General features: G+C 38.3%; 1 protein-coding gene across 1 annotated transcript in view; it reads left to right on the top strand.

The window, feature by feature from the left end:
* Nucleotides 1-12273, top strand: part of UBE3D (ubiquitin protein ligase E3D) — an 82636-nt gene that overhangs the window by 21180 nt on the left and 49183 nt on the right. The window contains exon 8 of the mRNA XM_069851313.1: nt 2211-2380. Within this exon, the coding sequence (XP_069707414.1) occupies nt 2211-2380 (170 nt within the window). The remainder of the gene's footprint in view (nt 1-2210; nt 2381-12273) is intronic.

Consider the following 12273-nt stretch of genomic DNA (forward strand, 5'->3'; position numbering starts at 1 on the left):
AGACAAAGACATACTCTGAACAACTGGTAGAACATTATTGTCAGATGCCATATATCAACATTTATAGTGGAAGGAAGTACTTTTCAGATGCACTGTGTTGTAAATTAAGTGTTTTGTTTGCTTTCTCTAAAGCAAGTTGCAGAAGGATTCTTGCAGACAGCTATTGCTGCATTGTTCCCTAGACTAATTTGAAGGATATTCCCCTTCTGAAAAGCATCCCAGGAGGCTTCCTCACAGTGCAATTAATAATTTCAAAAGGAAGGAAATCTATTTAGTTAAAGGTAAGCGTGTTGGTAGTGGCCTTTGTGTATAGAACACTCTTTTTCCCCCTATTTCTGCAATACCTCTTTAACAGTTGGTTTAAAGCACTGTGTGTAATGGTCCTAGCTAATGATGTGTATTTTGCAGTTTAGTCTATGAATGTGTACTGTGAGTTACCAGAGCAAAACTGATGAACAACCACTTGCTAAGCCAAGTGCAGTTGCTTGTCATGATTGATACTCATATGCTAAAGTGATTCTCCTCCCATCTCCTCCCAAGACATCTTTATCAATATATCTCATTCCTCCTTTATGAAGCTTCTGCTGTAATGTTCTGAGCCTTGGGCTGTGATAAATTGTGATTGTCACATACAATTAAAACATGTACTATGTGTCCTGTTAACGGTGGCTTTCTCTGTCCACAGGGAATATCGTATGTCTGCTACCTAACATCATGTAACTTGTTTTACTTGAAGCTCATTAGGTCGTGAGAAACAGAAGATTACTCTCCAATGAGCACCACTGCATAAATCCTGGTTTCTATGATAAATATGTAATATATAAACTTTTCATACAGGCTTGGGACTTGTAAAAATTGATTTCCATTGGTAAATCGGATCACTTCAGTACCGTAGGCTGTGAATAAAGGAAAAGCCTGGCTTTTTGTATAGTACTTAGCATGAAAGCCCTGAATTCAAGTTGAAACACTGATGCACAATCAAAAAAAGATTAAATAATCATAGAATCATAGAATAACCAGGTTGGAAGAGACCCACCGGATCATCGAGTCCAACCATTCCTATCAAACACTAAACCATGCCCCTCAGCACCTCGTCCACCCGTGCCTTAAACGCCTCCAGGGAAGGTGAATCAACCACCTCTCTGGGTAGCCTGTTCCAGTGCCCAATGACCCTTTCTGTGAAGAATTTTTTCCTAATGTCCAGCCTAAACCTCCCCTGGCGGAGCTTGAGGCCATTCCCTCTTGTCCTGTCCCCTGTCACTTGGGAGAAGAGGCCAGCACCCTCCTCTCTACAACCTCCTTTCAGGTAGTTATAGAGAGCAATGAGGTCTCCCCTCAGCCTCCTCTTCTCCAGGCTAAACAACCCCAGCTCTCTCAGCCGTTCCTCATAAGGCCTGTTCTCCAGCCCCCTCACCAGCTTTGTTGCTCTTCTCTGGACTCGCTCCAGAGCCTCAACATCCTTCTTGTGGTGAGGGGCCCAGAACTGAACTAAGATCCATAATGTGATGCAGAAAGTTGAGATATCTCAAAACTCTCCTCAGTAAATATCCCATTAATTGCTGTGGGCAAGTAGTGCTGAAGAATGCCTGTCCCATTATCAAATTTGATAAAGATTTATTTTGATAAAGATTTATTTTCCAAGTAAGGATCTGTTACAGCCATTTGTAAATACCAACCTTCCTTTCAGACTGCATTAATGGTTGTCTTTTTCTTTGCAGGTCTTATCACTGTCTAGTCAAAACTATCATTCTTTTTCTAAAAATCCTTTATTTTTGGCACTTCTCATGGGCAGCCTTCACTTGTCTTTAGTGTTCACTTGTTCAACACCATACGCTCAACTAATTCCTAAAAAAACTATTAAATTGGAGAAATAATCCGTTTGATACTGAAACAGACAACTCGGAAATGTTTCTTTTGTTACTATCAAGGGGAATGTGCCACAGCCACAAAAAGAAGCAGCCTTACAGAAATAATGATCTTGAGAGTGACTGTGGTAAATCAGGCATCAGTTGATTGTATTAACCTGTTTTTCTCCACTAGAGGCTGTGCAGAGTGTGATGAATAACAAAATGTCAATTTCTGTCTGTTAACACTTGCTTAGAAACTGTGTAAGAAAGTGGCTTTGGTACCAGGTGATTTAGGATCAGAGTGAGGGAACAAATTGAAATTGTTGTAATTGACAGTAAAATAAATTATTTTTTTATTTGTAGATATGGCTTTTAAATGCTGACACATTGCTGGTGGAGTCTTTAGGAAGTTCCTCCTTAAACAGTGTTTCTGCACTGTTTGGAGATATTTTCATGCCTAGTTCTAGACCAGTGGGGCCCTGGGATGCTGTCAAAGTCCTTTACCAGCCGTGCACTAAAGGCAGGAATAAAAAGTAAGTACAGCGTTTTCTGACCTCAGGTTCTGATCTTTGATTTGTTTTGCATTTCAGGGCAACATTATTTCTTTGGACAGCCTATTGATTTCAGAGATGTATTTCTTTGAAATTGCATAGATTTTTTTTTTTTAAGCAAAATGCCAGGGGAACGGTATTTGGTTGCTGTTACAGACTGGCAGAATCTGGTTGTTCATTTTTTGCACTGTAATATTATGTTGTTTCTAGGGGCACATGTGGATAACTTAGGTATGTAATACAAATGTTCTTTTTCATTTGTGTGTTTTAACTCATGTTCACTCGCTGCCCTTTTAGAGCTTGGTGATTTTTCTGGCTCTGTTGGCAGAAGCTGGAAGGATGGTGGTACCATGAATCCCACAGAGGGTCAGTGAGTTCTGTCCATATGTTTTGAGAACGTGCTGCTCTGGAGCCATAACTACTTATGTTGTAATTCAGGGAGGAGGAAAAAATGAGGAAAGATAAGGAACATGGGGTGACTCCTGAATGATGTGTAAGTTTAGCTAGATCTCCCGCTTTGCCTTCAATTTCTGTGTCTTGTGTGAAAATCTGATGTAATCTGTCAAGGTATTTACGGGAGTAACGCTCTGCATTCCCACAGTAAAGAATTAGGAACTCTTTGGTACCGCTGAAACTAAGAGGGTAGAGGTGGGTATTTACTAGTTTAACAAATTATACCTGCCTGTTCTAGTTTCAGTCTTGACCTTTTTTGCCTTAAAAGTATGCTTTGTTTCGCAAGAGAAAGAGCTGTTCATAGGACTGGAATTTGTCTGTTTAATCCAAATTATCTTCAGCACTACAGGTGTCTGGTGGGTCACAAGAAATACGCATAATGGTCATCCCTGTAAACATGGACAATGGATCCTACAGTGTCCCTGTTAAAAGGCAGTTGTGCATGTATCCTAGCAGAATGATATGAATAATGCTATACCAGTATCACATGCTTTTGGCGTGTAGCATCTCCTTAAAAGGATAGATATGATTCAAAAGTTCATTGAGTTCTCTGATTAGCCTCTCCGTGTTTAACTTGATCTTGCTTTCAGCTCAGTAGTGGCATTATTTAAAAAGGAAACAGGGCCACGAGTGAAGGGGAAAGAGTAGAGATGAGGACGGTGGTTGAGTACAATGCCATATAAATGTTTTTCTTGGATGTGTCTAAGTCTACTGGAGCCCGCATAAAGGAGACATTTGATTTCAGCAAGCTTTGAAGTCTACATTATGGAGAAAACACACAGCCTAACATGTTTAAGCATTTATCTGTTGGATAGCAAAGATAAGATCATATTGATTAAGCAGTGGCTCTCGTGTTTGCAGGTGATGGAGTATGATTTTTAGCATAATTTTCTGCTATTGTTTCTGCAGTGATAGAAGAGAAAGCATTGATTTTGTGTAGGTCACACTTAAATAGTGTCTTGGGTTGTTTTTCCTTTCAACTCTTGGAAACTAGATGGCAGATTTAAAGAGGTACAGATGTACTTAAAACTTAGAAGACATTCCCTCCAGATTTGGTCAGTACATGATTAATTTATAAGCCAAGACTGCATAAAAGTACAACAAAAGGGTTGTCCTCACATGGACAAGCAAACATGTGCATATGATTTTAAATATTTTCATAAGAGAGACATTCACCTCACAAGAATGTGTGATTCACCACAATGTTTATCTTGAAAGTTTCCAAGTGTATCTTTTTCATTTTTCAGGCAGATCTAGTACGGAACAGCTGAAGTGAACTCTGACAGAGACAGAATGCAAAAATTCTAGTTTTAAGAGAGAAGGTCGTACTGCATTATTAGTTTCATTCATGCAAGAGAAAAAAATTACCTTTGTTGAGGTAGTAGCTTCAGAAGTCGGTATTGTAAAACCTCTGTGATCTAAATGTTACTTAGAGTATTATCATTTAAAGTGCTTATTCTTAGAATTTAAGAAGTTGCAAGAACCACTACCTGCTCTAAAATGAAAAATGCTTCATTTACCACTCAAGTCTTACAGAAGTGTGACTTACAGTTTCGCTTTTCAAGTTTCAATTCTTTATCCCTGAGAATATTTACCTTCACACACATTTACTTTGACATGTTATTGAGATAAAGTGGTATCTACTTAGTTACTTATGTGGCATTCACAAATGCCTTTTTTCAATGCAGTTCTCAGCCGCAGAATTTTATTTTGAGTTTATGTTCAGTTCTTCTTATTTCCTCAGACCTTTTAGAAATTTCTGTTTTCTGGAAATTAATTTGTATTTGTCTTTGGAATTTTGCAGGGAGCTGAAAGCACAACTGAGGTTTTGATTCTTGTCTGACAGTAATTCACACTTTACCTTTTCAGCCCATGGACATTTATAAAAACAGAGGAGAAAGAAGAGGGACTTCTTTTTAAGGTTCAGAAACCGAAGTAACTGTTGTTTAGTATGGGTTTCCCATTTTTGTATGCCTAGTAGAGAAGAGTAAAAAAGACATTAGCATGTCAGTCTGTTTCCATTACCTCATTAATCAGTTGGCTTGAAGTACTGCCTGGAAGTGTGCAGTAAGACTGAAGTCTTTCTCTCCTGAACAGGAATGTAAATACAGTAGAAACAAAAATACCAAAACCAGTACAATTTATTTAAGGCAATGTGTTCACATTCAGATCTCAAATATTATTTCCAGAATTCTGAACAAAGTGTGTGATTTCTTGATCATGCGAATTCCAGATGTTTTACATGCCCACATTCTGATAATTATACTTGCTTGTTTCTGTGCAGACAACCTACCTTTGAAATAATGCTAAGGTTTCAGAGCCCATGATCTGCTCCCCATGAGCAGGGAGTAAGCAACGGTATCTCCTGTGTAGGAAGCAGTCAGCAGGAGGTCAGCTTGTGACCTAGACCCCAACAGCTGCAAGGGATAAGTGTGCACTCTAATACCCTGCTACTTGCCAGAGATGCTCTTCAGTTGTTTTGAGGCTATGCTTGGGTCCTGTCCGATTCCTACAGTGCCAGAATCTGTTCTGTGCGATGGGAAGGAAAGCACCTTTCTTACCTGAGGACGCTGCAGAGTCTGTGCTGGGTAGCTGGGCCATAGGTTAAGACAGTTTAAGGTAAATAAATTGGAACGCTATTTTTAATATCTAAATATAATAACGTAATCACGCATTTGTAAAACATGGGTGAAGAAATGAAAGAAAATCTGTACTGAGTGTCCTTACACAAGCAATAGTTGTCTTTCTCTGAGATAAATACATGGTTCCAAGGTAGCAGTTGAGGTCTTTATTTGAAATTCTCCCCTGGCAAGCTGCTTCTGGTAGGGAGAGCCTGAGCCTAAATGAGGTTGCCTAATAATTCACATCCAGGTACCCTCTTTTTGAAGTAATTTTTAGGTTCAGATTTCTTGGGATGCACTTGATTATTTCACTTGGGGGAAGCATAGTAGCTTTTGTCCATGTCTTTCTTTTCAAGACTTCTAGGATGCCAGCAGAAATTTATGGTCTCACTCCAAAACTCATTTTTTTCCTTCTTTATTCAGAACAGAGTATTGCATTCTTTGTAATTAACATGGTGCTTATTTCTCTTCCTCAGATAGGGAGCTGTTTTTTTCCTCTTAAACTAGGAATTTTGTCCTGTGAATGATACTGTGCTTTAGTGAGCAACAGAACTCTTTTTTTTTGTGTGTTTTTTTTCCCTCTGGGAAATCATTGGCATATCTATTGCTGTACCTTACATTCAGTGTTGCTCTAAATGTTAATGATGCAAAGGAAACAAACATGTGAATAGGATAAATGTTCATGGTTCGTTACTGGCTGCCAAGTGATACTGGCCGCAATGATAATTAACCCATTTGGAGTGTAGCTGTTTGGGTAGGCTGATCCCAGAGCTTGCTGTAATAAACCTGTGTTCTGAATTAGGCTGAATATTGCTGAGAAGGTGATTACCCTTTGTGTGGCATCTACCTTTTTATCAAAAACATGCTAATTCATGTTCAATTTGTTGATCTGCATTTACTGTCAGATCTTTTCCAGTAGGTTACTGTCTAATAAGCAGCCTTCCTCTCTTTTTGTTTTGTGCAGTTGTCCTTTGTCACATCCTAATTACATCATAATTTTGTTCAGAACCTTTTTCCCTGTTGGCATTGGCCATTTTAATTTCCAACATGTGGCATACTGATGGCCCTTCTCAACTCCATATTGTCTGTGAAGGAAACATCTCTCTTGTTCCAGTCTCTGGGAGAGTGATTGAGATATGGAATAGAACCAAACTAAGAACACATCGTGTGGAGCCTCTCTCCATACACCTTTCTTTTGGAAAAGAATCAACAGTTGTGCTCTGGATATTCTCTATATGTTAGACTGCATTGCATAAGAACATTCAGTAGCTTTTAAGGCATTGCGAAGTTAAGACATGGTTAGGTATATCTGGACATGCTGTTTATGGTGTAGCTCTTGGCATTTCTCCTTGCAGAGCCCTAGTCCTCTGATCTTCCTGAGGTTAGCCTTTAAATGTTGTATTGATTTGTAACTTAATCCTTCAGCTTCTAAACGGGGCTAGAAACACTTAGGTGTGTCTTGTGTGTGACAGCATGAGTGCTGTGTAGGTCTGTCTACTGTTAGGCTTCCAGCCCGTGTGGGAGCTTTATGAGCAATCCTACAACAAATTAGTTCAAATTATATCCTGTCATTTCTTGTCACCTATGAAAAAAGTACATTATGAGTGTAATTGACTCCCATTAGAGAAGGATGCCTCCTGCATTTTCTCCTTCGTTCTTATTTAGATATTATGTTGGTTCCCTCCACTTTTCTCTCAGCAAGGCTCACTTTCTTCACCTACAAATCTGCTGTGCAGACAGAAGAGGGCTTCCTTTCAACTATCAGGTTGTTGGCAAATAACACCGTATGCAAACAGCCTCGACTGCTGGGAGTGATAATGGTAAATACTGCTGAAGTGAGAGTGTTGTAAAAATGTATGAAGAAAATTGAAAATCTGGTTACATGGCAATTTGACCATAACTTGATCTCAGAAAATATATGTGAAGGTACAGTTAGAGGAAAATCACACTTTTCCTTTAATAGCAATGTGCTAGGCAAAGCTTTGTCATTGATAGCTTTGTATTTCTGATATGTATCTATAGAGTCGCTCTCAATAGTTTACAGCTTTTGCAGAAGCCTTTTGCTATTTAAGAATTTGCTGCTTATGATTTAGGAGTTGAAAAATGATTTCTAGAAATTGTTCATTTTATTAGCTTTAGAGGGAGAGAATAAGCTAGAAAATTGAGTTTGTTGCTGAAAGGCTGGAAGTTTTGAGTCCCAGTGCTTTTATTACAGTCCATGTATAGTGAGCTGTTTATGAAGCTGTTACTGATGGATTCCAGAATGTTGTTTATTTGTCCCAAGAATGGTTTTCATTCTGTATATGACTCTAGAGTAATTCACCTCTCATAAAAGCACCAAACTCTTTCCCATTTAAGTGATTTTTGTATGTCTGAAATAGATTGCTTTTTGCTATTGTTTCAGTAACTCTTGCCTGTAGGAAACATATGGGAATATACAGACCAAGAGTTGACTGACTGAGAAGTGGTGGCCAGTGTTTCAGTTTTATGGTGTCTTTAAGGTGATTGCTGTAGTATGATAAACTTCTTGTGCTATATCTGGAATGATGAAATTAGTGGGTGTGATTGTAAATGGAGCATGAAGGATCTGCTGTTTCAGATAGGGTTTTTTTTTTTCTGTTTCCTTCATTTGGGGTATCAAGTTAAGAGATCTGACTCCACAGTTGGGGTAGATTGCTTTAAAAGAGCTGACTGAGCAGTCAGGCAAAGCTTTTTGAAAGATTCAGTCTGATGCCAGTCAGAGGTTTGACATAGGGAGCGGGGGGAACCCTTTTCAGAGTTTGATAGATGTGTGGAAGTTTATAACCTCCTGAACTTTGAATATTTGGGGTGAAGCTTGTCGGAAGAGATGAAAATTCCATCTGAGAACAGTTATTTTTAGCTAGAGATTGTTCTTCAGAAGAAAGAACTGTTCTTCAGTACTGTACTTCAGTAAAATCCTTTCCCATCTCTAGGGAAAGGTTTGTGCAACTTTTAAGTATAACTTGCAGGAGAAATATCCCAACTTTCTTGTTTATTGAAAGCAGACCTGCCATGTGCAGCATCCTTTTATGGTAGTTACTGAAGAACTTAATTCTTGTTCCTAGACACAGATCTAATACATCTTTCCACCTTTTCAGAGCTGTCATATTTTTGGTATCTAATCTTTCCAATTTTAAATAGTCGTAGATATACTAACTGAAGTAGAGAAAAATGTTGGAATGGAACTTTTGTCTACCAAAGAAGGTCTCTTGGATTTTTGTTCAAAAATTTTAGTAGTTCATCTGTCTCTCTGGTTCATATTGCTATAGCTCAGCTGTTTGGGGAATCTCTGTATTAGCAATGACATAAATGTTAAGTTGGATGGGAAAATAACGTGAATTAAATGCAGCAAGACTATCTGAAACTAATTTAAAGTGTAAAGTCTGAAACAACTGCACTGCCAGGTATCTAATTCCACTTTTATGGGATAAGAATGTAAGAAATGCCATGCCGGGCCATAGCAGTGTACTATCTAGCCTGGTATCCTCTTTCCAGCATCCAAAGGTGTTCTAATGTAGCATGTGAGCCTCAAGGCTTTGTTGCAGTTGTTGTATTTTTGAGGTTGTATGTTTGAGGACACAACTCTTTCTGTTTTAATTTACTATCTTCTCGTGCATCTTTTGACCATCCATTTGAGTAAATGCTTTTTGACCGTGTTCGTGCTGTCTGCCTCCACAATCTCTTGTAACAGCAAGTTTCAAAAGTTCACTGCTGCTGTATAGTAATTTTTTAACCTCTTCTAAACTGATCTGCTACTTTCAGTGAGTTACCTCTAGGTCTAGGAGTGGGGGATTTGGCAAGCAGTTCTGCCTTCATACTGTCAAAATGGACATGAGATGCTGAACTTTGCACTGGGATTACAGCATGTGATTAGTGTTCTTGCAGCTTACATTTAGGAGTTAGATTAATTGGCCAGTTTGCTGGAGGGACAGCAATGTCACATCTATGCACTGTAAGACATGTATACATGTCTATTATATTCATTTTGCTTTTCTTGTAACACTGTTTTTTTGAAAGCCAGATAGCTTAAATGTGATAGCAATGATCCATTGAGGATAATTTTATAATCATAGGTTAATCTATAGCAGCTTTCCACTTGGAGGCTTACAGTTTGTTTCTCACAAGCTGTTGGGTTCACGTGGGAACTGTAAGTACTCAACTCCTATAATGCCTTTTAAATGACAGGATCCATTTGAGTGGGCAGGAATCCTCTAATGAGCCAACAGTGAAAATAACAAAACTTACAAAAGCCTGTTGAACAGATTGCTGACAAGAACTTCTTAAACCTCAAAACCTGATTTATTGAATTCTAGGATCTTGGTCTGCTTTAAATTAATTAGCATTTATTGTTTCTAATGTATTTCTCCATGATGGGCTGCATGAACTAACAATACTTAGATTAACTAAATTATTTACTCTGCTAATTTTACTTGAAATACTTTTTAAATCAGTAAGGGTAAAGCAAATTGGGAGCATATGACTTGAGACCAAGGAAGGCTAATTTGTGAAGTTGTTCAGGGCATTTCCATGTATGTGGCAACAATAGGGTATTGCTGTTGGTTGCTCATTTGGAGTGCTGTAGCATCAAGGATAAACAGAACAAGCAATTCTTATGCTGGTTCCTCTGAATACTAGCCTTAAGCTGTAAACAAAATAACTGTAATGGTTAATAGGCGTAAGTGATGCCTATGTGGATATCAAGAGGCAGAAGAGGAGGAAATCTGACTGGAAAGGTGAAAGGTGTTTTTCCAGGGAATAAAATGGCTGCAGAATTCTAGAATTCTAGTCAATTATTGCCAAATTTCAGTCAAATAATTGCTGAAGGCAGGACTATTATATCTGCTGCATGAGCTGTTGGATTGACTGTGCCCATTTTCCCTCTTGTATGTTGTTAAGAGTATTACATTTGGTTTATGTTCTTCCCAGGGTGTACACATTATGATAATACCTCTTAAGCCTTCAGGTCGTTTCCTTACTTTACAGAAACACTGTTTAGATTCTGATGTTGTGGAGTTCTCCATAGTCCCAAAGGCAGGAATACAGAAGTAATTCTAGTGCTCTTGTGGGCCTTGGTTTTGCTGGCTTTCCTGGAAAAAGCAAAATTGTAGAGTGTGTCATTGTAAATGTTCTCATTGTAAATGGGAGATGGCTGCTGGCATGTGTGTCAACTGGATGACCATGTCTCCAATGCTACTGTTGGGGCTTTTCAGCTGATATCAATGGGTTCAGTTGACCAGGGCTGCTGCGTAGGATCAGTAGCAGAACTGTTTAAAAGTTGGGTTTTAAACCAAACACAATTTTTATTTCCCTTATAGACACTGATTTTCCTGAACCCTCCAAAACTGTTTTATTTCATAGAATCATAGAATCATAGAATAACCAGGTTGGAAGAGACCCACCAGATCATCGAGTCCAACCATTCCTATCAAACACTAAACCATCCCCCTTAGCACCTCGTCCACCCGTAAATGTGTCATTGACACATTTCTTTCAGAAAAAAAAAATGGATGTACATATGCCTGCAGATTGTCTAAGGTGCCTTAGTTGTCAAGTTTGAGAGTTACTATTGCTTTTTTACTATGTTCCACTGCTTCTGCTTTGAGAACTTATCAGTACAACAGGCTTGGGTCAAGGCACTCTCATACCCTAAGGCCTTTGATGTTCACAATATACTTTTTGCTATTGTGCTTGTTAGCGTTGCTCGTAACTTTTTTTTTCTACATTTAGATGAGCGTTACACTGACTGACTGCTAGACATTTCAGTGTGGTATTTGCACTTTTGCATATACTTCTTGTCCTTATCAGCTTGCTTCCCAACTGTCCTGTCTCTCAGAAAGCCATATGGTTGAGCAATATAATCTGTTTCTTCATTTGTGTCCAAAGTTGGTATCATGTGATGGAAACAATTGCATGGCCTAGAGAGAACATTGCTGAAGCATTTATAATTATTTTTTACCCTAATTTTTTTTTCCTGAAGTTGGGGAATAGTTTTTTAATTGAGAAAAAAAAAAAAAGAATTCAGCATAGTTTTGACTAGCTGGGATTAATGGGTAATGCAAAGAATCATCTTCTGAAAAAGGGGCTTAAGGGGGCTGTAAGAAGAGGAATTAGTGCATTTTGCATATAATATTATTATGAAATGTAAGCTTTACTGGTTGTAGTTGTATCTAAAATATTTATCTGTTGATATTCTCTACTGCCTGTTTTCAGCTGTTTGCATATTATTCCTGCAAACTGTTGTTCAGCTGTTGTATTTCAAACACAAGTGACTATGTGTCATTAATATTGTTCAGGACTTTCAAGCATATCACAATGATTAAGAAATACAAAATCCTGCCTAAGTTGAGAGATTATATTGGAAAATATATTTTGTTTTTCTGAAACAGATGAAACTCTGCTACTAAAGAAGAAATCTTTAACTGAGAAGTTGTTTTTTGCCCCTCAGCATAGCATCTCTGCAGCTCTCTTTAACCTCTAGGACCATTAAATTTAACACAAATGTCCAGGTGAGTTTATTGTATCACCAGTTATGTCTGATGAAAGTCTAACTCAGCAGTTTGCTTTGAGAACTTAGGGTAGTGTTGGGTCATAGTTAACTGCAACGTTCATTGATTGTCTTCAGCAGAAATTGGAGAGAAGATACAGACAGAGTTGATTATTAAGTAGTTTAGACTGGGGATTGGAAACTTTCTAATATCAGAGCAGTGAGGTTCCCACAGAGCTTTTTAGTAGGAATAATATTGTCAAGAAACGTGCTTTAAGATGAAGCATGATGAAATA

Source organism: Phaenicophaeus curvirostris, chromosome 2, assembly GCF_032191515.1.
Source record: "Phaenicophaeus curvirostris isolate KB17595 chromosome 2, BPBGC_Pcur_1.0, whole genome shotgun sequence".
Classification (NCBI taxonomy): Eukaryota; Metazoa; Chordata; class Aves; order Cuculiformes; family Cuculidae; genus Phaenicophaeus; species Phaenicophaeus curvirostris.